We start from the raw sequence: 27722 nt of genomic DNA on the forward strand, positions 1-27722 counted from the left end.
GTAGACCATGAAAATACAGGCTGTTGTAAACTGTTTCATTCATCCCGTGTTCTGCTGTATTATTTCTTCTGAACTTGGTTAAATCACATAAACTTTCAAGCCTCAAGCCTCAGTCACGTTAATAGTTGACGTGCTTTCAATCAAGTCAATTTGATGTTGACACACAATTACAGAAGCAACTTCCATGAGCTCTCCCTGCCCCTGCTCCAGGAAAGGTTTCATAGAAGGACAGAGGGCACAGCACAGAATTATCTTGATCTGATTCAGGTGTTTTAAAATTTCCTCTTGAATAATAATTATGCCCTTATAGATCTCTGCTCTGTAAAAAAAAAAAAAAAAAAAAAAAAGGAAAAAAAAAAACGGAAAAAAAAAAGAACATTTACAGGGTTATTTATCCTCCACTGTTCTTTGGGAACATATTCATGGTTAACTTTCTCTAGGACATAAGACTTTTTTTCTTAGGCAGAGGTGGCTGAGTGGCTCAGTCAGGTAAGTATCTGCCTTTGGCTTCGGTCATGAACTCAGGGTCCAGGGTTGAGCCCCACATCGGGCTCCCTGCTCAGCGGCAAGACTGCCTCTCCCTCTGCCCCTGGCCCTTTGCACTCTCCTTCACTCACTCTCTCACAGGAAAATAAATCAAATAATTTTTAAAAAGCCTTTTTTTTTCTTCTTAGGGCAAACCAAGCCGGATGAGTGACCGAGCATAATCACAGCATGTGTTGAGATGGCCTGGGTCTCTGCACGGAGCCTGGATCATGTCACCAGCAGGAGGGCAGGTGCGGCCCCTGGACTTCCACTCACATCATCCTGCAGAAGATTCCAGCCCAATAATGAACCTTGCAGCTCAGTCCGTCATGGGGATTTCCTGGTCAGTGTCCAGGGAGCTCCCAGCCCATAGGGAGGTGATAACTGCCTGGGAGGGCTCAGGATCCCACAGTGCTAGGAACCCCTCCGCTCCTCGCAGGAGGATGGGGAAGCTAAAGGGGGCTGAGCACTTGTCTGGCTGGCTGCCCCCCTCCTCCACCATTCATGCAGAGAGGTGCTGGCTGTTTCTGTGGCTGGGATGTCCTTTCCCCCAGGGCTCCCACATCTTCTGAGGAAGCCTGGCCTTATAGCTCGAGAGAGGACCACATTCTCTCACCAGCCTGTCATCCACCTGCTCGGGATTTCTGCTGGGCCCACTGAGGGATGGAGCCCCGATGTCCCCCTAACCCTGCCAAGTGTGTCAGATCATGACTTCCAGGCTCTTCCTTCTAGAAAATGTGGGAGGCTGTACTGTACCTGTGACAGGATTGCTCTGGGAGTAAAGGGCACTAGTCACTGCTGTCATCAACTGACAGACACATCATCCAGCACCATTCGCATTAGACCTTTTACATTGGGAGGAACCTGCTCCCAAAGATCCCTGTCTGAGCCAGAAGCTCCCAATGCCTGGAAAAGCTCTGCCCACACCACTCTGTCCCCAGCCCCTGAACCGACACTGGCCAACATGGGCGTCTCCGTGGCTCCCGACCCCACTGGCTGCTGGTGCTCTCCCTCCTCCCAGGGTCTAGCAGGCCACTGTGTGGGGAAACCGAGTTTTGTCCCCACAAGGTCCAACCTGCAAAGGCACTGTCCCCACAGAAGGGACCCCTGAAATGCAGAGCCGGGGCTCCCCCTAGTGGTTAGGGAGCCCAGGGATCATCCCACAGGACCTGGGCCTAGTCTCTCCATCCCCCCAACTAGGACTCCTAGCACCATGACCCCTGACCAGGGTGATACCAGCAGGAGCCTGACAGAACAGGGATCAGGGGACATGGGGTGTCAAGCTCTGTGAGTATAAACACAGTTGCAGGAACAGTATTTTAGCAAATCACTACACACACACACAGGCACGCTCACACACACAACCATACACACCCTGCAGCCAGAGGGAGCTTCCTGGAAGAAGAGGCATTTTACATTCTGATACTCATTAGGTTTATAGGCTGACATTAAGTGCCAGGAAGTACTAACATCTATGTTCACCAAAAATGACAACTTTCATAAACAGTGATTTCTTCTCACAGCAGTCACATTTCCGGGCCACTTTTGGTAAGTTTATATTTGTTTGAACAAAATTAATAGATCATATAGAATAGGAAAACCCAATCACTGGCAAAATGTTTATGGAAAAGAATTCTTAACATCTTTCACCTGATTACTCTTTTTTTCCCTATATAATTCTGTGTACAATATAAGCTGACCAGAAATGAACATTATTAGACTTCTGAATTTGGTAGGTGTTTGTGATTCATGGTTTCAATTCTCTTGGTAGATTCCTGACTTTGATAAATCTTGATAGGGAAATAGCTCTTACTGACCCAAGATTTTTCCAGGGTCTAATTTATAGGCTGTGCAATTTGGGAGCTCCTCCATTCATACCTGTCTGTAAGATCCCTACATGAAATTAACTTCTTCCAAAATAAATGGTGCTTATTTAGTTATCTGGTCCTGGTTCAGAGCCTTTGAAAAACATTTCCACACCAAATAAGAGTCATCAAAATATTTACTTCAGAAAATTTCAAGATCCTTGATCGTCCAAAGCCCTGAAAAAAAAGGATGAGGGGGAGGAGGATGGGAAAGTGGCCTTCTCCAGAAGTGTCCACAGAGATGGTTTGGGTTTTTTGTTTTGTTTTAAGATTTTATTTATTTATTCATGAGAGACACAGAGATAGAGGTAGAGGCACAGGCAGAGGAAGAAGCAGGCTCCATGTAGGGAGCCCGATACATAACTCGATCCCAGGACCCCAGGATCACGACCTGAGCCAAAGGCAGATTTTTCTTTTCCACTCAGTGGATTTCTAGAGGATATGTGGTTACCAGTGTGAAAGTTCTTTCCACCTCTCTCTCTCCCAGCTACTCTGACTCAAGTTCTGAGGTCACCAAACCATTGTACACACATCCCCGGGCCCTATGTTGGTGAATCTGTAGCAATGTTTTATTCCAAATGGCCTTGACCCAGCAAGTCCTACCCACGCCCACTCTTGGTGTTTTCAGATTTCTCTTTCAAACCCAGTGGCGCGTGGACCTTCGAACAGTTCCAAGACCCTTAAAAAAAATCACATGAAGCAAGCCTGTGGTTTTTATTAAACAGATAGCTAGCTGACATTCCCAGCAATACCATGAAGAGATTCTTGACTTATATCTGAGTGGTGCTTATAATTGCCAAGCAGGCCCTCTCTCAATCTGGATTTTTAACAGTCCCTCCGCACAACTGGAGCCCTGGGCTCCGTGCACCATGCTGTCACACTGCTGTCACCTCGGCCTCCTGCTCCTGACAGGGCGGTGACAGCGTCGGAGGGAAAGCTGCTGAGAGATCAGAGAGGGACAGAGGGCTGCGCTCAGCGATGATGCCGCCCGAGTCACCTGGAAGCCTTCCACTGGAGCTGGTGTGCCTTCCTGCGGCCTCACGGATCTTTCCAGAAGAAAGACATTTTGCACTTTTTTCATTAAGTCTGGCAACCCTATGTGAGGCTTATTTTTTACATTAGGAGGAACAGAAAACCTCTGACAAACTGAATTACTATGTGCACCAGTGCATGTGCTCATGCACACACAAACATGCACACACACACATCCATTTACCTTTGAGAAAAGCCAAAAGCGCACCAACATCACTGATCCAAATTTCTTCTAATAAAGCAGGTTCAATGATTGTCAAATTCACTCACCTTTTTAGAGGAGTCCTTGGTGAAGAATGTCTAAGAGCCTGTCATTATCTGTTGACCGAGAATACTCATGTGCACCTGAGATTTTATTTTCAAGGGTTATAAACTAGGGTTAATGTTTGAAAGGCACTTGACCCCCATACCTGACATGTCCTGGGTGCTCTGATATAGTGACTGAGTTTGAAATGCCAGATCCACCTGATGAGAGAGGCACACAGTACAGAGGAGGGGTGGGGGATTTAATCCTGCCTCAGCTGCTCATAGTCCTGTGATACTGAATGAGTCACTTGCATTTGGGGAGCTGTTTTTTCATCCTTAAAGATGAGGAACAATGAGCTTCTGTAAGGAAGGTTTTCTTTTTCTTGGGGAAAGACTTTCCTCTGCTGTTGTCCTTCTAGTTGGATTTGGAATCAAATTGATATGAGCCAGATTAAAAGGAGAAGATCAAATTAAATAGAAATACATATGAGGGGTCCACACAGACATGGAAAGTCCCAAAACAATGAGGCAACAGGCAGCTTATAAGAGCTAAGGAGAGAGGCAGGGTCTAGGACACAAGGGGTCCAGGAGCAGGAATGTGAGAGGAGGTGTTTAGAGGAACAAGGCTGCAGATGATCCCTTAAGCAAAGGGGAGTCTCTATTAATAGGTCTCTTGCTGCCACAGGCTCTCCTTTCCAGTATAAATTTTAGCAGTTCAGGGAGAGGCACAAGCTTTTCCTGCATCTGCTAGGTTTTGATTTTTTAACTTAAAATAATCTTCATGCCAAAGTGGCCCATCAAGGTCAACCTTCCCCGGTCCCCACATTTTTCATCTGTAATTGTCAAAGTTTCTGTGATTCCTTAGCAAAGTGTGGTTCCCCAGCACACTACTTATAACTGGGTATTAATAATGGGGTTACTCATTTAACAAAAGACAATGGATTTTTTTAACTTATTTCAGTAAAATGTGTTATAAAGGTATAAGATGAATATACAAAAAAATATTTTATCCACCATCTCCTTATAAAAACATATGGATGGCTTTCCTCTTTTGGCTTTTCTAAGCTTGCCCAATTCACTAAGAGATGACATCATGTGGACATCGAATTTATCTCATGGGACCTAGTGAAGAAGTCAAACTGCATTGAATCTCAGACTTTCCCATGGTCAGAAGGGAGCTGTCCCAGGTGAGGGAGAGCAGGCCAGCCTCTCAGAGGTTAAATGAAAAGGTTGAAGCTTCAGCACCTGGCTCTTTGCACAGGGTCTGCCTGAGTCCACACCTGCTCTGACCCACCTGCCTCTCCCCTGGGGCTGAGGTCTGGGGCCATCAGAGCAGTTGTATTCATGGCAGCAGCAGGATGACCTGGGAGGACAGGAAGTACTGCTCCCTCCACAGCCACCTGATTTGATTTCTCTTCCTGGAGACCCTCCACTCTTCACAGCGGGGTTGAGGGAAGCCTTAGCTAATCTTTCTGTGCTGATCAAGAGTTTTCTGCTAATAATAATTAAAAGTGTATCTCTTTTAGACAAATAAAACTGTTCAGCAGCACTTACAAAAGTGCACAGATGCATCACAGCAGGAAGAACATAGAGGACAGGAAAATAATTGTCACTGATGAAATGCATTTCCAGGGCCAGAATGGATCCTCTACACTCTAGGTTGTCAAGTCAGCAAATCAAAACTTCAAGGACTTTCCTGTCCCTGTAAATGTTGCCCTTGACCAGAAACACAGAATATCCCAGCCAGCCAGGCCACAAACATCAAGAATCTGTAATGATTTCCCATGTATACATAAGATCAGATATGCAACCCCAGCCAATCAACCTAACCCATATACTCTATCCTTATTCCCTGACTGACTTACTAGCCTTGTAAGGAAATCCTTGACCTCCCAGCTCATCCATCCTGTTGCCCTTGGGTTACTTCTAAGGTTCTATAAAACTCCCTCTTGCCTAAATTCGCAGGGGCAGAGTGCTCCACTGCTTATGAGGCCCTGAACTCCCCAATCCATGGATAGTTCTCTTTGAATAAAGGACATCATACTCTAGACACTGAATTGTTTTACTCTTGTCATTTGACACACCCAGGAGAGTATTTGGCTGGAGGTTTGGAACAGATTTCATTATATACTAAGGGTGATCATAGATGTGAGCCAGTAGATATTGAGTCTTTACTTTCAGCAGTGTCTGAATAAAAATGGTAACAGTAATTGAGAGAAAAAGAATTTTGAATGCTGACAACATAAACCAAAATTTATTTTCATAAAACAATAGATGGTCATGGATTATCCCCCAAAAGTAGGATTTTCCTATTGATAGAAATCTAGAAAAATGGGAACAGAAAAGTTCACCCAATTTCTCCCCACCCATATTGTTCAACTTCTATATTCAGACTCTTTCCACCTGTCACTTTGCTGTGCAGATGTCACCCCCATTGTCACTCTTTTCACTTAAAATTTTGGCATAGCTGCCCTAGATGCCGTCTGAGGAATATCTCAAAGGAATATTATTTTAACAGAATATTCTAGTCAACACTTAACCAACTCAGCACAACCTCAAAGCCTGCATTTTGGAACACTTGAGCCTTAAATCTTGGTGATAGCCCACCATATCTGTCCTCCCTTCAGGCTGACAGGCTATCATTAGCATAATTAATTGATATCACAATACCCATGAGGTCCTGGTAAACAGGGCACAACTACAAAGGAATTTCGCATTTAGGTGGAAGTCAATACGACTTTTATTTTTCAAATCTTCATTTCAGAACCTTTTAACAGTTGATCCTTCCAAGGCCCTGCCTTAACCATTTCTGAGCATCTAACACTGGAAGTACAGCACCTGGTCCTGCCCCCTAGAGTGCACTGCCCCCTAGTTCAATGCAGGCTTCTTCTTTCGGACACACACACACACACACACACACATCAGATTTTTCCATAACTGTATATTCCCTATAATTCTACACTATGAGAACCCCAGAAATTATCTACAGCAATCGGTCCAGTTTTGAGGTGAACCAACCCCCATCATTTCTTGAGCACTTTCTATGCATCTGGGACAGGCTACATGCTTTGCTTGCATTCCCTGCTCAGTCTGCCTGCAACTAAATGGGGTCCCTTTTGACAGATAAGGAAAGGAGGAGAAATGCTTGCCCAAGACTACATAAGAACCAAGTTATGTTAGGGAATTTAAATCTTCTGATGAGCCCTCTGAGAGAAATACTCCAATTTACCTCAGGATGTCTGTTGCCTTTTTAGCAGGGATCTCTGCTCTGTACTTGTCTGCACAGTCAAGCCTCGCGAGCAGTCTGCACACCGATTGCTCCATTAGTATCAAGACCATTTGAAGCTTGAGATTTGTGTCCAGTCAGACCTGGCTAACATCACCACCTAATTCCTTTTACCCATACTGCTTAGGAAAAGTTGCTTAAAATACCAGCAAAAGCTTTGCCCATTTTAAAGGAAGGGAAGCAACATTCATCTCACAGGGTGATTTTCGGGATTCAATCAATGAGCAGAAACCATTTAGTATGTGCTCAGGTGTAGTGATGTCCAAGGATTGTTGTTGTCACTGGTGCCCTCGCTGCATCAACATTCCTCAGTGTTTCTCAACATCCTGGCCATAGATGGTCCCTCATCGCCCCCCTTGTGATCAGAAGTATCCCTGCTCTCTGGCCCCTCCCTCCCTCCCGCCTCTCTCTAAAGTACCTGCAAGTACCTCAGGGAAACAGAGGCTCAGACTCTAACCTGCCTCTGCCACCACCCAGGCAGTCTCCTCCCAGCAGGTACAGACTTAAGGTCACCCCGGACTTCTGTCTTCCTGTTAGGACCAGAGTCATGCTGTCCTGTGCATTTTCCTGTTTCCAGGTAAGTCTGGACTCCCTCCCAGGTGCAAGGCATAAGGGCTTCCTGAGGCTCTGACCACCACTGCCTCTTAGTGGTCCTCAAAGGCAGCCATGCAGTGATCAGACTTGAGTGAGGCTATGGTCCTGTTGCCCTGCCCACTGCTACTTACTTTGCAGCTGAGAGTCCGAGAGCAGAAGTAAAAGAAGCAGTAAGGTTAAATTCTCAGCACCCTCCTGCACTGGCATGTCTGGGCCTCAGCTCCGGGGGGGGGGGGGGGGACATGATCCTCAGGCAGGTTGATGCATCAACACTGGATGAGACCCAGGGACCTCCACCTTTACTCTTCAACTCTACTCCATATGGGATTTGGGGATCGGATTCCCTGGACTTCTCTTCTCTCCTCTGTAAAATGAGATGATTTAACATCTACAGTTGTGTGACTGATTTCAGTGTTAAAACAAAATGGTACAAATAAGATAAAACTATGTTCACTACCTTTTTATAAAGTTAGCTGGGTAAAAAAAAAAAAAGTAATGAACGAGAGAAAGAAAGCAAGTATTACTGGTTCTCTAGCCTGATCAAGAAACTCTTGCTGTACGTGGGGAAGAAGTAATAGCTCTTTGAGGAGGTCTAATTGAATTAAACCCATTTTCAGTTGAAATTTCAGAGTCTCTATACTGCTCAATAGCATTGGTAACTATGATTAATCAAAGGATATTCTAAGTGATCTCAAGGAAATCGGTCCCTTAGGTTCACTAACTCCTTATGTGTCTCCTAGAGCTTCTGTATTTGTGGTGAGAAATTTATGATTAAGAAAGACCTTTAAAAAAAAAAAGGAATGCTTTGGTTGCACTCCCATCATTGTTGGCCAGTACCCTTTTTCAGTTACTCATTTTTATAGAAATTATATTTGGGTTTGTCACTGGAAGACAAAGAGGCAACTCAACTATGAGTTTTGTTGGGTGTATAATCTGAAAAACAAGCAAACAGACAATAAATAATTATTGACAGATCTGGAAGGAATTAATGTGATTAGTCACTGATCAAGATGTATGTCTGTCACTCACATAGTGATTTGTGGACTTCAAAAGCCAGCAGTGAAGTTTGTACTTTTTGTAATAACAGTTAGTATATGTTGGTAATGGAAATATGGAATATACTGTTAAGAGCATGGTATTATTTCACTAAACTGTGGTAACTGAAATTCATGCATATTGAAACAGGCAAAGCTAGGATTTTCTGTATATTTTTATATATCAATATGCATGCATTTATGTATGCAAGTTTCTTTAAATATGACAAGACTTGTTTTAAAAAAATGTAAGACAAAAAAATAATGCAAGACAGATGGTCCTAAAAATTAGTTTTGATCTTTATCCATTCCCCCTTGAAAACTGCCATAACAGGTGTGGTGAGACAGCAATCTGGAGTGTCAGAGCATATGACAGGAGCACCTTGCCTGGCCAACTGCTCCTTGGCCACTATCAACATCAAATAAAGATGTTCTGCATGAAATAAAAAAAAAGAAATGCCTTCTTATGAAAGAGCCCAGCTAACACCCTGACCGTCTACGGAAGGCCTCGGTCAAGGCTAAGACCTCCAGCATGTGCAGGAAGAGGTAAGGGTAGAGAGATAGAAACCTATCTTGGTCTACTTGGGGGATGTTCCACCGTTTGGTCTTCCCCGTTTCCTAATACAAGCAGGCCCTCTCCTCTTGTGGCATTCTCTCAGGGCCTGACTCCACAGAGCAGTGACTCTGAGACCTATTACACTTTAGTTAGAGAGAAACTAGCTAAATATGAAGACACTCTCAGGAGAAGTCAACTCATGTCAATTAAATTATAATTTATCAAGATGGGGGATCCCTGGGTGGCTCAGCAGTTTAGCGCCTGCCTTCGGCCCAGGACGTGATCCTGGAGTTCCGGGATCAAGTCCCACATTGGGCTCCCTGCATGGAGCCTGCTTCTCCCTCTGCCTGTGTCTCTGCCTCTCTCTTCTCTCTCTCTCTCTCTCTCTCTCTCTCTCTCTCTCTCTCTCTCTCTCTGTGTGTCTCATGATTAAATAAATAAAATCTTTAAAAAAATTTATCAAGATGATTCCATAGTACCTTTGAGTTACACACAACTGGAAAGACAATGGTCTTGGGCATGGAGCAATCAACCCTTTGGGGTTGGTGGTGTAAGTTCAACTTTCCAGGCATTTCCTCCACATGCCCTTCTCCTTTTGGCTAAGGTGAGCTTCACCAAGGACACTTTGGCCACACACACCAAAGGCAAACCTTCCAGATGCCAACCAGCCCTCCTGTCCTAAGTAAACATTTGTTAATTAAATGGTTGTTTAAATCACTGATTCAGGGGCTGCCCGGGTGGCTTGGCAGTTTAGCGCTGCCTTGGCCCAGGGTGTGGTCCTGGGGTCCCAGGATCGAGTCCCACATTGGGCTCCCTGCGTGGAGCCTACTTCTCCCTCTGCCTATGTCTCTGCCTCTCTCTGTGTGTCTCTCATGAATAAATAAATACAATCTTTAAAAAATAAATAAATAAATAAATAAATAAATAAATAAATAAATATCAATGATTCATAAAAACACTGGAATAATCTTATTTGAATGTAAAGCACCAAGTTCAGTTGGTGACTCCTCTGTTGAAGTGAAATTGATATTTTGACTCTTACTAAGGGGTTCACATTGCTTCATGGTGGGGGATTTTGCATAATGGAAGCTCAAAATATTCTGATAATTTGGGCAGAACTCATTTTACTTCATTTCTGAGGTGAGTAAGGACACAATGTCTCTGAACAATATGACCAACATTATGTTATCAAATTAAGGTGGATTAACTCTCAGAGTATTTTAAATATCAGGATTTTCATTAGGTCCATGACCAACTGCCCACAAATACTAGTATTTTGGAAAAATTAATGGCTATTTACCACAGACTCACCATGTAAAAAATCACAATTCAAAAAACTACTTGGCATACCTGGAAATCCATGTTAACTGTTTTGTGTCAGGTGCTTTTCATGTTCAGCTCCTAGAACCAGCTCAGGGACACAGCCATGATAGAGGAAAGGGCACAACTTTGGAGAGGTCACCTCAGCACATTAGGACCAGGATAGTTTTTTCTGTCACTTCCACATACCCTAAATTGTCTCATAGAAATTTTGTATTATTTTTTAATTTTATTTTAAAATTTATTCTAAAAAGAATTCACGAGGCTTCTTGGTGGCTCAGTGGTGGTTCAGGTCTTATTCCGGTGTCCTGGGATTGAGTTCCACCACTGTCAGGGAAGGAGCCCTGAGCTGACTCTGCTCCCACTTCCCAGTCTCCTCCTGATGCTCCTATTGACTGCTTCCAAGAAGCACCCAGAAAATAAGGAAGACCAAAGATCCATCCTATAAGGGTCTCCATCTTAAGGGCCAGGGCAAGGTAGAGAGCCTTGGTTCATGTAGAGGAGCAAAAGGAAGAAATCAAGCAGATGGTCAAATATGTGAGTTATATTTGTCTGCAAATTAGTAAAACAATTTAGAGAGTAGGGGGGAGATTAAATCTAGTTCATTTCATTTCACTTTCCACAAAGCCACCAACGTCCCATATCTAACAGAACAGGATGTGCCCTATTCCTTTGGTAACAAAACAGGAAACTTGACAAGTGTTGAGTGATTATTATTAAATTCTGTGCTTTTCTATTTAATGAACTAAGAAAGGAGTTTGTGGATTATTTGTAATGCTTTCATTCTCAGATTAAATAATGGATTCTCTGGTATTTGGTGACTTATTCAGTAAGTCAGTAATACATAAGTCAAATAAATAATATAAATGAGATCTAGGTGTAAATAAATGACTTATGAATAAAAATTTTTGATGAATCCAATTCTGTGTTCTCAATGTTCTTTAATACAATAAGCAAGTATGCAGTAGTGAAAAAAAATCTCAACTACAAAACAATTGAGACTAGAGAAATGGCTGCCACTTTCATGTCAACAAAATCTGCCTTCCACTCTTGTGTTAATTGATTCATCTTTTCTGTAATTTCTTAAACTACCTTTTTTCCACTTTTGTGTCAACATTTAAGCATGTTTCAATCACAAGCTGATCATTTCTAGCTACTGTAGTTCTGTTGCCTGTATTTTTTAACTTCAAAATTGAAGTTACAGAGTAATTACCAAAAATGCCATTATATTCTGGAAGTAGTAGAATTAGAAATTTGCAGCCATTTGAAACTAGAACTAAATCACAAGAAGAAGTTTGGAAGGATTTCAAACACATAGAGGTTAAAGGCCATCCTGCTAAAAGATGAAAGGGTCAACCAGGAAATTAGGGAAGAATTAAAAAGATTCATGGAAACTAATGAGAATGAAGATACAACCATTCAAAATCTTTGGGATACAGCAAAAGCAGTCCTGAGGGGGAAATACATCGCAATACAAGCATCCATCCAAAAACTGGAAAGAACTCAAATACAAAAGCTAACCTTGCATCTAAAGGAGCTGGAGAAAAAACAGCAAATAGATCCTACACCCAGCAGAAGAAGAGAGTTAATAAAGATTCGAGCAGAACTCAATGAAAAAGAGACCAAAAGAACTGTGGAACAGATTAACAAAACCAGGAGTTGGTTCTTTGAAAGAATTAATAAGATAGATAAACCATTAGCCAATTAAAAAGAAGAGAGAAAAGACTCAAATTAATAAAATCATGAATGATAAAGGAGAGATCATCACCAATACCAAGGAAATACAAACGATTTAAAAAACTTATTATGAGTAGCTATACACCAATAAATTAGGCAATCTAGAAGAAATGGACGCATTTCTGGAAAACCACAAACTACCAAAACTGGAAGAGGAAGAAATAGAAAACCTGAACAGGCCAATAACCAGGGAGGAAATTGAAGCAGTCATCAAAAACCTCCCAAGACACAAAAGTCCAGGGCCAGATGGCTTCCCAGGGGAATTCTATCAAACGTTTAAAAAAGGAGCCATACCTATTCTACTAAAGCTGTTCAGAAAGATAGAAAGAGATGGAGTACTTCCAAACTCATTCTATGAGGCCAGCATCACCTTAATTCCAAAAACAGACAAAGACCACACCTTAAAGGAGAATTATAGACCAATATCCCTGATGAACACAGACGCAAAAATTCTCAACAAGATACTAGCCAATAGGATCCAATAATACATTAAGAAGATTATTCACCATGGCCAAGTGAGATTTATCCCTGCGATGCAAGGTTCAACACTCATAAAGCAATCAATGTGATTCATCATATCAGCAAGAGAAAAAACAAGAACCATATGATCCTCTCAATAGATGCAGAGAAAGCATTTGACAAAATACATCATCCATTCCTGATCAAAACTCTTGAGAGTGTAGGGATAGAGAGAACATTCCTCAGCATCTCAAAAGCCATCTATGAAAAGCCCACAGCAAATATCATTCTCAATGGGGAAGCACTGGGAGCCTTTCCCCTAAGATCAGGAACAAGACAGGGATGTCCACTCTCACCACTGCTATTCAACATAGTACTAGAAGCCCTAGCCTCAGCAATCAGACAACAAAAAGACATTAAAGGCATTCAAATTGGCAAAGAAGAAGTCAAACTCTCCCTCTTCACTGATGACATGATACTCTACATAGAAAACCCAAAAGACTCCACCCAAGATTGCTAGAACTCATACAGCAATTCGGTAGCGTGGCAGGATACAAAATCAATGCCCAGAAATCAGTAGCATTTCTCCACACTAACAATGAGACTGAAGAAAGAGAAATTAAGGAGTCAATTCCATTTACAATCTCACCCAAAAGCATAAGATACCTAGGAATAAACCTAACCGAAGAAGTAAAGGATCTATACCCTAAAAACTACAGAACACTTCTGAAAGAAATTGAGGAAGACACAAAGAGATGGAAAAATATTCCATGCTCATGGATTGGAAGAATTAATATAGTGAAAATGTCAATGTTGCCCAGGGCAATTTACACATTTAACGCAATCCCTATCAAAATACCATAGACTTTCTTCAGAGAGTTGGAACAAATCATCTTAAGATTTGTGTGAAATCAGAAAAGACCCCAAATAGCCAGGGGAATATTAAAAAAGAAGACCATAGCTGGGGGCATCACAATGCCAGATTTCAGGTTGTACTACAAAGCTGTGGTCATCAAGACAGTGTGGTACTGGCACAAAAACAGACATATAGATCAGTGGAACAGAATAGAGAATCCAGAAGTGGACCCTGAACTTTATGGGCAACTAATATTCGATAAAGGAGGAAAGACTATCCATTGGAAGAAAGACAGTCTCTTCAATAAATGGTGCTGGGAAAATTGGACATCCACATGCAGAATGAAACTAGACCATTCTCTTGCACCATACACAAAGATAAACTCAAAATGGATGAAAGATCTAAATGTGAGACAAGATTCCATCAAAATCCTAGAGGAGAACACAGGCAACACCCTTTTTGAACTTGGCCACAGCAACTTCTTACAAGATGCATCCATGAAGGCAAGAGAAACAAAAGCAAAAATGAACTATTGGGACTTCATCAAGATAAAAAGCTTCTGCACAGTAAAAGAAACAGTCAACAAAACTAAAAGACAACCTACAGAATGGGAGAAGATATTTGCAAATGACCTATCAGATAAAGGACTAGTTTCCAAGATCTATAAAGACCTTATTAAACTCAACAGCAAAGAAACAAACAATCCAATCATGAAATGGGAAAAAGACATGAAGAAAAATCTCACAGAGGAAGACATAGACATGGCCAACAAGCACATGAGAAAATGCTCCACTTCACTGGCCACCAGGGAAATACAAATCAAAACCACAATGAGATTCCACCTCACACCAGTGAGAATGAGGAAAATTAACAAGACAGGAAATCACAAATGTTGAAGAGGATGCGGAGAAAGGGGAACCCTCTTGCACTGTTGGTGGGAATGTGAACTGGTGCAGCCACTCTGGAAAACTGTGTGGAGGTTCCTCAAAGAGTTAAAAATATACCTGCCCTACGACCCAGCAATTGCACTGTTGGGGATTTACCCCAAAGATACAGATGCAATGAAACGCAGGGACACCTGCACCCGATGTTTATAGCAGCAATGTCTACAATAGCCAAACTGTGAAAAGAGCCTCTGTGTCCATCGAAAGATGAATGGATAGAGAAGATGTGGTCTATGTATACAATGGAAAATGACATTAGAAACGAAAATACCCACCATTTGCTTCGACGTGTGTGGACCTGGAGGGTATTATGCTGAGTGAAATAAGTCAATCGGAAAAGGACAAACATTATATGTTCTCATTCATTTGGGGAATTTAAAAATTAGTGAAAGGGAATAAAGGGAAAGGAGAGAAAATGAGTGAAAATATCAGTGAGGGTGCCAAAACATGAGAGACATCTAACTCTGGAAAATGAACAAAGGGTAGTGGAAGGGGAGGTGGGTGGGCAGTTGGGGTGACTGGGTGATGGGCACTAAGGGGGGCACTTGGCGGGATGATCCCTGGGTGTTATGCGATATGTTGGCAAATTGAACTCTAATAAAAAAATTTTTTTAAAGAAATTTGCAGCCAATGGGCCAACAGATTTCATTGACTCTACTTCTATTCTTTCCTTAGTCAATTAAAAACAAAGAATTCATTAGTTTCTGTGTACAAAGGTGAATGTGCAGCCATTCCGTCAAGGAGTGGAGTTCCATATGAAAATGAAAACACATAATGTAATGAGGTGATAAGAACATATGACAGCTATTGGTAATTGGTATTCCTTATGCACTAGGCACTGTATTAAGTTCTTCGTATACTTTCTGTTCTGTAATCCCAGTAACCATACCTGAGATAGCCATTATTAGTATCATCATCTCAATTTTATAAGTATTTTGTAGTTAGAAATGTGATACTTGGAAAAATTAAGTCCTCTGATAATGAACAGCAAATTGGAATCTGACTCCGGATCTGTCTAATGACAGCATCTGAGCTCTCGATCCAGAGTGATGAGCAAAACAAAACAAACACACAATTTTTTGAGGAAGACATGTTGGGGGAAATAGAATTTAACCTTCCATACGATTAAGTTTTTCTTTTCTTGATCTGAAGCATATTCCATTTCCCGGAACCACACAAAGTTATTAACATTGATCCCTGTTCTATGAACTTAGAGACAATCTGCAGATGATTTTCTGCAAAGACTATTATGCAATCATTTTTTTCTGACTTCTGGATCCCTAGATTTTTTCTCCAGGAAAGATAGGCATAACAAAAACTGTTTATTGAGCAAAAGAAAGCATTGAGATGGAAAACAAATTGATGCTCCTTGATTACTGTCTTTGGAGCTGCATTCCTCCACTCTCTGCCCACTGATGTGTACTGTACAGAAAACTCTTCATATGTGAATGGACAAGAGAGTAAAGGACCTCCAGGTCAATCATGGTGACTGCATTGAGAAGTTGATTTGATACTTTGCTTGCTGAATATGGGTGCGTTACATCCTTCTTAATTCCTTTTCTGAGTTTATATATTTTCATAAAAGGGACTACAAGAATATTTAGAATCAAAATATTGTTTAACAAAGTCTTATTGTTTTCCAATAATAATAAAAATATAACTTTAAAGCATCAAAGGAACATATTTCCAGGCACAGATGCACTTTGTGTCTATTATCATTTTTAGCATGATAGCATAAATTAACTTTCTGAAGGACATTTACTACACTAATTATAGATGTAGAAACTCAGACATGAACAATTAAATAACTCAGCTGACATCCGAGGGGGTAAGTAGTATAGAAGAGTGCCTATTTTTATAGGTCAATAATAATATTCACAATAACGTTTTAAGGACTTGATGTATTTCAAAATATGAAGTTAACTAAATGGGTTAAGTGGTAGAGGAGGAAGTTTGATTATCTCTGTCAATTAAAAATATTCTCATAGATAATTTAAAGACCTGCAATATTGCTCACAATAAGAAGTGGTTAACTTTATTTGGTTAAAATTAAGAGAATAAAAACCAAATATGAAAAATCTCCCTTAAAAATGTTATGTTTAGGGGCAGCCTGGGTGGCTCAGTGGTTTAGCTCTGCCTTCAGCCCAGGGCGTGATCCTGGAGACCTGGGATCAAGTCCCACGTCAGGCTCCCTGCATTGAGCCTGCTTCTCCCTCTGCCTGTGTCTTTGTCTGTCTCTGTCTCTCTTTCTCGTGAATAAATAAATAAATAAAATCTTCTAGAAAAAAAGAGTCTCTCTTTAAAAAAAAAAAAAAATATATATATATATATATATAACTGAAAGCATTCCTATTTCCATTTTTAAATATGCAGAGTGACGCCTGGGTGGCATAATCAGTGAAGTGTTGGACTCTTGGCTCAGGGCCTGATATCAAGGTCCTGCAATCCAGCCCTACATCCAGCTCAGAGCTCAGCATGGAGTCTGCATGGGATTCTCTCTCTCTCTCCTTTTGCCCCTCCCCCCATGTATACACAGGTGCACTCTCTTGTCTCTCTCTCACAAATAAATAAATATTTTACAAATTATAAATATGTAGCAAATGATCAAAGTAAAATTAAATGATGGGTGCTTTGTATTGTCATTTTTATAATTCATTTTTATAAGAATTTCCTTATGGAACTGTTACTTATATGTGTTTTCTTATTTCCTGTCTCTGTGTCTTTGTAGGAGTTCCTTATCTTTGCCACAGTCCTCATTTGTGAAATGGAGATTAATCATAACAGCTATTTCATGGGCCTACAGAATGTATTACATAAAATAATGCAAGAAGGCATTTACAACATTGCCTCAAAAACTGCAAGGCCACAATGGACTTTAGACTTTAATAGATATTAGCTATAAAGCTGACCACTCTACTCCACATAACATTGCTTTGAAAATTATCCCGTCTGTGACATCCTGCTCATGAGACAGTTCAAGGGACAGAGCGAGTAGAAGTCTGCTTTCCAGAGACTGCTCAGACTCATGTATCCCCAGCAGTTGTAGTCTAGTCCCTTTGTAGAGACACCTAAATTAAATATAAAATTTGATTCTTGTGTATTAATCTAGCTGGTGACATTTCAGTCAACTTTAAAAATGCTTGTGCACAAAGCATACTCTGTAACCTCATGAGATATTTCACTGTCTGAGTTCTGTTGTGCTATGTTACCAAGGAGTTCAGGTTGGGTTTCACATCCCATTCCCAGAACAACTGCAAATCGGAGAAAGACAGACATAGGGGCCAAAGCCAGCAGGCCTGTCCTCATGTTCCTGAGCAATGCTTTTACAGTTTTGGATTCCAGAGGGAATGGCTAAGTGGATATGAGCCATCCTACTTAATCCAGATGAACCTATTCAAAAGGAATTTCTTTCCAGATCTCCTGATTGGGATCCCTCTTACCCAATCTGCCCAACATTCATGGGGAGGATGCCACAAAATGCTCATTTCCTTCGTTGATTATGAAGAACCCAGGAAACTGTCTAAGTCACCACTTTTTCTGAGAAACCTGAACCAGCCCGCCCATCTGCCAATGACATGATAAGTGCTGTTAAGAGGGACCTCACTTCTTACCTTTTTGCTGGGGATCCAGCCAGGCCAACAGGATACTACTGCTGGAAGCGGTCATCATCTTACCCCTCTGGGCTTGTGAGTTGTCCCCAAGTCATGTCAGTCACAGAAGAGATTCAAGAAACTCTTTATTGTTGCCTTTCCTATAATATTTGTTCATGGAAATTTCTCTTCTTTGCTTGCAGTTGGCCTTGGGCAGGTGAAATTGGAACAACCTGAAATATCAAATTCCAGAGCAAGAGATAAGAGTGCCCACATATCATGCAAGGTAGTCACTGAGGATTTTAACAATGAAGTTATACACTGGTACTGACACAAACCAGATCAGGAGATAGAATATCTAATATTGGTTCAAACAAGCTCTACTCAAGTTTCTTTAGATGTGAGGAAAAACAAACTTAAGTAAAAATGCTCCTACTTCCACTTCAACCTTGAATATAAATTTCTTAAAAAAGGAAGACAAAGCCATGTACTACTGTGCCTGCTGGAATAGGATCCACAGCATCAGAGTTGCCAAGAGAAGCTGCACAAGAATCATCTTCTGGTCTGACCCACCCACATTCTTCTCAATATGAGAAACCACAGAAGCTGCACAGCTGGGTGCCCAGCCTGAGCCTCTCCCTCTGCATTATTTTCTGAGCTTTCAGGGAGACTTCATAGACTCCCACATGATATCAGCAAAGATAATGTATATATATAAACATTTTGATATTGTTTCCTTCAAAATTCATTTTCTGGGAACTCTGAAAATACATCATATACGGTTAAGAGAAAAATCATTTTGTCTGTTAACTGACTTTAGAGGAAGAGATTTTTAGTACTTGAATGGTTCAGAAGGAAGACAGGAAGGGGTATATATTTTACATAAATGTCCCTGTTATTATTACCTTCTTATTTTACTTCTAGGCATTACAACTCCTCAGAGTGCAATGATCTGTCAAATGTAACAATTGGATGCCTTTTAATAGTGTCTGTGGCCATCCTGAAGGAACCTACTGACCATGAAATCCTCTAGTAGACAATCAGCTATTTCGAGGAAAGGAGAGAGTAAAGTAAAAATCCTGTATCCTAGAAGTAGAAGCAGTACCTTACTCCACATTCAAGATCCATACTGGGACAAAACCAGGATTGAGCCATTGGAACTTGCCCCTGAGCAAATCAAGTGCCTCCAGCATGATAGATATGCCTCTAAGACTTTGTTTTCCAGGGTTCTACAAAGCAAATTAAAGATCCTGATTAACGACCAGATGGTTAAAAGGAAAGATAATGCAATCTCTCTACATGTCTAAAGAAAAGAAAGGTAATGTCCATCACAAATCAATAAAACAAAAATAATTTTGAGGACCAATTTATTTGATTAGTCACTGGATGATTGTGAATTTTCAAGAAACAGGGAAACACACACTGTAAAAACTCCTCTCCCACAGCTTTAGAAACCACTTTCAAAGGATGAGATAAATCCTTTACTTCACAAAAATAATGGTACTTTTGGTAACATGTTTATCTGACCATTTAATTGCCATGCCAGCAGTTTACCCCTGGTTCCTGAGATCATGAAACACACTCATTCTGTTTCTCATTCTAAGAATCATTGGCCCTATCAAGTGCAGAGATGCTATGGAAAGCAGAATGAATTCCTCCCACAGCAGTGTCAACCCCTTCCCAGCAGCAAACTCAGGATCCTGTGTCCCACACCTTGTCCATTATGACTCATAATTGTGGTAGGTCCCCAGTGGTAAGGCCCCAAGGGATGGGCCTCACCTCCCCCTCTACGCCTACACAAACAATGGCAAGAAGACGCCAGAATGAAATATAGAGTCAGAGAATATAAACCCTTTCTGGAAAGAAATGAATGAAAAGAGAGATTAAGCTCCTCCCAATCTCTGTGCTAAATACTTAATGCAGATTATTTAATTTAATCCTTAAAACAATAGTGCAGAATATGATCCACATGGCCATATGTGGATTAATCTCAGGCGATGGAGCCACCCTGATTTTTCAACACACAATAATCATGAAACACTACAGTGATGAGCAATAGGAAAGGGGGTACCTTATCTACACGGTTTTGAAGTACAGGATAGTTTATAAAGAAGAACATGTTTTTCTTGAAGAATTATAAGTAAAATTTACAAATTTACTGAAGGACAAATGAAGTCTGCCCTGGTCTGGACCTTGGCAGGCATTTCTAAGGTGTGCATATTAACCTACAAGGGGATACTCTGGTTTCTCTTCAGATCATATAAATCTTTCACCTTTTTACCTCCAAGGGGTCCACAACATGTAGCACCAAGAGAGGACTTGACCAGGATGAAAGGTAGAGTCAGTATTTTCAGCACCCCTGCCATCAATAGTTTGGGATTTTTACATTTAATAACAAATTGTTTATATTACAGTTTAAAATATACCTGCATAATAAATAATAAAATAGAACTGTATAGATGACATGTAAAATGATTATATATTTATATTATCCCATGTAATACTATTACTACCTATATCTACGGATAAAAGGAAAACTAAAATAGTATAATTAAACACATTGGCAATAATGGTTGGAAGAGAGTGTCTGCTAATTATGCCCATGCGCAGCAACCCCCAGTTTTGTAAATCAGTTTTCATTTAAACTCGGCCTTGGCCATATGCTTACAAATTGCCTATAGCTGTCATTATACCACAATGGCAGAGCTGAATATTTGCAACAGGGGCCCAAAGCCAAGATGTTGATCTCTTCGCCCTCTACAGAAAATATTTAACAATCACCTCCCTAGAATTATATACTGTGGAGTGCACTTATTTTTATTTCACATTTCCCTATTCCTCCAAGTTTCCTCAATGACCCTTTGTTGTTACATAGCCACTCCACCCATATTATCTGTCTTCCTCTAGATAAATTGTTTAAACTCTCATTCTTTTTCCTCAGTTGGAAAAGGAAAATATAAATATATTTACCTAGAGGAACTGTCAAGAGGACTTACTTGCAGAATACATATAAAGTTCTTACAAGTGCTTGGAGCATGCCTCATGCTCACTCTCCTTAGGCATCCTTTGATTATATGGGTTATTATGGCATATTTGAACATAACAAAATATAGAAACAAAACTGTACCTTATTATTTGCTTCAACTTTTTATTTTAAATAATAGAATAAATGAAAATAGACCACTTTTCCTTTCAGACATTTCTAGTAGAACACCTGCTGCTGACATTCCTGGAACACAGCCATGCCAATGCATTTCCTAACTGTCAATGACTGCTTTTGTGCTACAATGGCAGAGGTGGTAAATCACAAGAGAGATCTTAGGCCAAACAGTCTAAATAAAATATTTGCAATCTGGCCCTGTACAGAAAAATGTTGGCAGCGTCTCTGTGCAAAATGAGTAAAGGAATGAATTCATAGCTATCACTAAAATTTAAGATACAAGAAGAAAATATATTGCTATATTTTACTGCATGAAAATGAAAAAAAAACTTGCAATGCAAAACGCAGCATAAGATGAAGCAAAAGACAAATGACAAACCATGAGGAAAACTTGCAACTTGTATAGCACATAATGGTCAACTATCCTCAAAATAAAAATCCATTCTAAAAATGGAAGTAAATCACTTAACACATCCTGTAGGAAAGTAGCAAAAGATGAAAAGCCAATTTATGAAAAGAAATATAAAAAATAGTTCTTAAAAATATAAATAGAAGTTCAACTTCACTTTTAATAAGATAAATATTAATTAAAACTATATTGAGATACCATTTCACATTCACAAGATTGAATAAAAATAATAACCTCGTGAAGCTATGGGAAAAACAGACATCTCACACATTGCTACTAAGGATGCAAAATACAACACTTTTGTGAAAGAATCTGGAAACCTGAACCAGCCCCGCCTTCCTGCCAATGCCTGACAAGTTCTTTTAGCAGGGACCTCACTTCTTACCTTGTACCCTGGGGAGCTAGCCAGGTCAACAGGATGCTACTGCTGGAAGTGATCATCATCTCATCCCTCTGGACTTGTAAGTTGTCCCCAAGTCATATGAGTCTACAGGAGAGACTTGAGAAATTATTTATTGTTGCCTTTTCCCATATCATTTGTTCACTGGAGTTTCTCTTCTTTGCTTGCAGTTGGCCTTGGGCAGGTGAAGTTAGAACAACATGAAATATCAGTTTCCAGAGCAAGAGATAAGACTGCTCGCATATCATGCAAGGTGATCACTGAGGATTTTAACAGTGAAGTTATACACTGGTACCGACACAAACCAGATCAGGAGATAGAACATCTAATAATGGTCCAAACAAGCTCTACTCAAGCTTCTTTAGATGGGAGGAAAAACAAACTTGAGGCAAGTAAAAATGCCGTTACTTCCACATCAACTTTGAGTATAAATTTCTTACAAGAAGAAGACGAAGCCATGTACTACTGTGCCTGCTGGAAAGGATCCACAGCATCAGAGTTGCCAAAAGAAGCTGCACAAGAATCATCTTCAGGTCTGACCCACCCACATTCTTCTCAATATGAGCAACCACAGAAGCTGCACAGCTGGGTGACCACTCTGAGCCTCTGTCCCTTGGCAGTATTTCCTGAGCTTTGCAGGAAGACATCATTGGTTCTGCTCAGTGAATTCCACATGATATCAGCAATGATAGCATATGTATAACCATTTTGATACTATTTTCCTTGAAATTCACTTGTCTGAGAACTCTGAAAATACAAGGTGGTTGGTTCAGAGAAAGCTCCATCTGTCTATTAATTCATTTTAGAGAAAGAGATTTTTAGTACTGAATAGTTCAGAAGGAAGACAGGAACGGGTATATGTTTTACATAAGTATTTCCTTTTATTACTATTCTCTGATTTTAGTCATAGGCATTAAAACTCCACATAAGTGCAATGATCTGTCAAACATAAAAATTGTATGTCTTTTATCAGTAGTCTGTGGCCATCCTGAAGGAACCTACTGACCATGAAATCCTGAAGTAGACAATCAGCTTTTTGGGGAAAGGAGAGAGCAAAGTATAAATCCTGTATCCTAGAGTTAGAAGTAGCACCTCACTCCACATTCAAGGATCAATACTGGGACAAAACTAGGATTGAGCCATTGGAACAGGCTCCTGAGCAAATCAAGAGCCTCCAGCATGGTGGATATGTCTCTAAGACTTTGTTTTCCAGGGTTCTTCAAAGTAAACTAAAGATCCTGAATAAGGACCAGATGGTTAAAAAGAAAGATAATGCATTCTCCTTACATCTTTAAAGAAAAGAAAGGTAATGGCCATCACAAATCAATAAAACAAGAAATAATTATGTATAATTGAATTCTGTGATTAACATCTGGATGGTTGTGAATTTTCAAGAAACAGGGAAACACACAGTGTAAAAACTCTTCTCCCTCAGCTTTAGAAACCATTTTCAAAGGATAAGATAAATACTTTACTTCACAAAAATTTGGTACTTTTCATAACATGTTTATCTGACCATTTGATTGCCATGCCAGCAGTTTACCCCTGGTTCTGGAGATCATGACAACACTTTCATTATGTATCATTCTAAGAATCATTGACCCTATCAAGTGCAGAGATGCTATGGAAAGCAGAATGAATTCCTCCCACAGCAGTGTCAGCCCCTTCCCAGGGGGCTAACTCAGGATCTTGTGTCCCACACCTTGTCCATTATGATTCATAATTGTGGTGGGTCCTCAGTGGTAAGACCCCAAGGGATGGGTCTCAATAGAGACTTGAGACCTCCCCCTACACACCTACAAAAACAATGGTAAGAAGATCCCAGAATGGAATATAGTGTCAGAGAATATAAAACTTTTCCAAAAAGAAGTAAATAAAAATTGGGTTTAAGTTCCTCACAGTATCTGTGCTAAATATCCTATACAGATTACTTAATTTAATCCTTAAAACAAGAGTGCAAAATTTGATGGCAAGGCCACATGGGGACTGATCTCAGGCAATGGAGCCACCCTCACTATTCAACACACATTAACCATGAAACTTTACACTGATGAACAATAGGGAGAGAGGTAACTTATCTAGGAGGCTTGGAAGTGAAAAAATACAATGTAGCTCTTTGAAAATATGTTTTCTGAAAAAATATACATAAAATTTATAAATTTACTGAAGCACAAACCAAGTCTGTCCTGATCTGAACCTTGGCAGGTGTGCATTCTAACCTCCAAAGGGTCCAGAACATGTAGCCCCATGAGGACTTGATTGAAATGGAGGGCCAAAGTTAGAGTCAGTATTTTCAGCACTCTTGCCATCAATAGTTTTGGGTTTTTACATTTAGTAACCAATTGTTTTTATAACAATTTAAAATATAACTGCATAACAAAAAATACAGTAACTGTATAGATAACAAGTAAAATGGATATATATTTATATTTTCCCATGTAATAGTATTACTATTTAAACCTCCAGAAAAAAAGGAAAACCCAAAAACTGTAATAAACCATATTGGCAATAGTGTTTACCTTGGAACAGGAAGACTGCTAATTTTGCCCATGCCCAGCAACCCCCAGTTTTGTAAATAAGGTTTTATTGAAAGTTGGCCTTGACCATATGCTTACACATTGTCTATAGCTGTTCCTGTACTACAAAGGCAGGGCTGAATATTTACAATGGAGATCTACAAATCCTAAAATATTCAGCCTTTGTTACATATCCACTCCCCCTCCATATTAACTGTCTTCCACAGGATAAATTGCTTGACATATCTTTGATTCTTATCCTTCACTTGGAAATAGAAAATATAAATATATTTACCTGGAGGAACTGTCGAGAGGACTTACTTACAGAATACATATAAAGTCTTACAAGTGCTTGGAGGATGCCTAATACTCACTCTCCATAAGCATACTTTGAATATATGGGTTATTATGGCATATTTGATCATAAGATAACAAAATACAGAACCCAAACTATAACTAAATCTATGCTTCAATCTTTTATTTTAAGTAATAGAATAAGGAAAAAATAGACCACTTTTCCTTACAGACATTTCTAACAGAACACCTGCTGTTGACATGTCTGGAACACAGCCATACCTATGTATTACCTAACTGTCAATGACTGCTTTTGTGCTACAATAGCAGAGGTGGTGAATCACAGGCATCTTACATATTGCTGGTAAGGATGCAAAATACAACCCTGTTGTGCAGGAATTTGGAAATATCTAACAAAAACTTTTATGCATTTATAATTCAACCTAGGAAAAACACTTTTTGAAATTCACTCTTGAAGCTACAGTTTCAATACTATGAGCAAGTATATGCAAAAAGCTTCATTTGGTAATGGCAAAATCTTGAAAATAACATATCAAAATATAATGGATTTGATTGAATAAGTTATGACACATGCACCTAATGTGGGAGTATACACTGCTATATAGAATGTGAGGTGTAAAACCACCTGTAATTTATCTAGTGGCAATTCATAATTAGAAAGTGAAATTTTAAAAATAGTATAATTTACAGTAACAACAATAACTATCAAAAGACCTCTATAACACAGAGAGATGAGATGAAATTTAACTAAGCATGGGAAGGATTTCCATGCTAAAAACAATAAAACATTATTGACAGAAGCCATAGAAGAACCAAATAAATCTAGAGATATACCATATTCATAGATTGGAAGACTCAATAGTGATAAATGCATTCAATGTAATCCCAACCAAATTCCCAGAAGAGCTCTTCATAGAAATCAACAAACTGGTTGCAAAATTTATATGGGAAGAGGAAAACATAGCATTGCCAAAACAGTTTTGAAAAGTACGTAAAATGCCATGAAACTACAATGGTCAAGACAGTGGAGTATTGGTGAAAGCATAGACGCATAGATAAGAGGAACAGAATCCAGAAATAGGGCAACACATAAGCACTTAACTAATTCCTAACAATGATTGGGAAATCCAATGAAGAAAAGAGAGACCTTTCTCCACTGTTTATGAGACAACTGAACTTCTGTGTAGAAAATAATAAATTTCAATGCATATCAAACACCACATACACAAACTAACTAAAAACAGATACTAGAACTAAGTTTTGTGATTCCTTAGCAAAGTATGATTCCCCAGCACACTACTTATGACTGGTTGTAATAATAGAGTTACTCATCTAACAAAGACAGCTGATTTTATTAACTGTTTTCAATACAATGTATTATAAAGGTAGAAATTGAAAATAAAAGGAAGAATATTTTATCCACATTCTACTCATTGGAATGTATTGATAGCTTTCCTCTTTTGGGTTTTCCAATCTTGTCCAGTTTTCTAAGAGTTCACATCATGTGGACATCCAATTTATTCCATGGGACCTAGTAAAGAAGTCAAACTGCATTAGATTTCAGATTCTCCCAGGGTCAGAAGGGAGCTGTCCCAGGTCAGAGAAAACTCACTGATGTCTCAGAGGTTAAATGAAAAGGTCCAAGTTTCATCACCTGGCTCTTTGTACAGGGTCAGCCTGAGTCCACACCTGCTCTGACCCACCTGCCTCTACCCTGGGGCTGAGGTCAGGGGCCATCGGAGCAGTTGTATTCATGGCAGGATGACCTGGGAGGACAGGAAGTACTGCTCCCTTCAGAGCCACCTGATTTCTTTCTTCCTGGGGACCAGGAGGTCTTGCTCAGAACCCTCCACTTTCCACATGAGGGTAGAGGGAAAGCCTTAGCTACTCTTTCTGTGCTGCTCAAGAGTTTTCTGCTAATAGCTTTTAAATGTATTCCTTTTAGACTATATAAGTTTTCAGCACCACTTACAAAGTGCACAGATGCACCACAGCAGGAAGAGGAGTAGAGGACAGGAAAACAATTGTCACTTGTTGAAATGCACTTCCAGGTCCAGGGTGGACTCTCTATTCTCTGGGTTGTCAGATCAGCAAACTAAAACTTAGATACTCTCCTTTCCCTGTAAATGCTGCCCTTGATCAAAAACAGTCTATCCCAGCCAGCCAGGCCCCAGACACCAAGAATATGTAACGTTTTCCTGGTTCTACATAAGATCAGATACGCAACCCCAGCCAATCAAACTAAGCCAAATACTCTCTCCTCATTCCCTGACTGACCTGCCAGCCTTGTGAAGAAATCCCTGACTTCCCAGCTCATCCTGGGCTGCTTCTAAGGCTCTACAAAACTATTTCTTGCTCTGAATCCCTGGGGCAGAGTGCTCCACCACTTATGAGGCTCTGAATTCCCCAATCCATGGATAGTTCTCCTTTGAATAAAGGACATCACATTCTAGAATATACATTGTATATTATTTTGTCATATGACACACTCAAGAGAGTATTTGGCTCGAGGTGTGAGACAGACTTCATTACACGCTAAGGCTGGTCATGACCAAAAGTTGTTGAGTCTTTGCTTTCAGCAGGGTTTGAACAAATGATAACAATAATTAAGAGAAAAATACTTTTGAAGGCTGACAACACAAACTAAAATTTAGTTTCATCAAATAATAGATGGTTGTGTATTATTCCCCCCTAAATAAGATTCTCTTATTGGTAGAAATCTAGAAAAATGCAAAGAAAAGTGTTACCCAATTTCTAAGCACCCACATTGCTCAACATCTATATTCAGACTCATTCCACCTGTCATTTGCTGTGCCGATGACAGCCCCACCGGCTCACTCCTTTCCACTTACCACTTTGGCCCAACTGCCCTACACCT

General features: G+C 40.1%; 1 long non-coding RNA gene and 1 gene segment (V, D, J or C); one reads left to right on the plus strand and one right to left on the minus strand.

The window, feature by feature from the left end:
* LOC119864168 lies at positions 1-27264 on the minus strand. Of its 4 annotated transcripts, none has more exons than XR_005373139.1 (5): positions 27122-27264; positions 21999-22760; positions 19150-19273; positions 18066-18277; positions 1-319 (listed from the first exon to the last, which is right to left on the minus strand). It is a non-coding gene; the product is annotated as an uncharacterized LOC119864168 (long non-coding RNA). The 4 variants fall into 4 exon arrangements; XR_005373138.1 differs by lacking the exon at positions 1-319 and adding an exon at positions 10729-10943; XR_005373141.1 differs by lacking the exons at positions 1-319; positions 21999-22760 and adding an exon at positions 10729-10943 and having other exon boundaries at positions 26817-27264.
* LOC119864166 lies at positions 19857-22787 on the plus strand. The segment is given in 3 exon segments: positions 19857-20379; positions 21241-22074; positions 22184-22787. Coding segments are annotated over 2 exon segments (576 nt in total).
* Positions 27265-27722: the final 458 nt, after the last annotated feature.

The sequence above is a fragment of the Canis lupus genome, chromosome 18 (assembly GCF_011100685.1).
Source record: "Canis lupus familiaris isolate Mischka breed German Shepherd chromosome 18, alternate assembly UU_Cfam_GSD_1.0, whole genome shotgun sequence".
Taxonomy (NCBI): domain Eukaryota; kingdom Metazoa; phylum Chordata; class Mammalia; order Carnivora; family Canidae; genus Canis; species Canis lupus.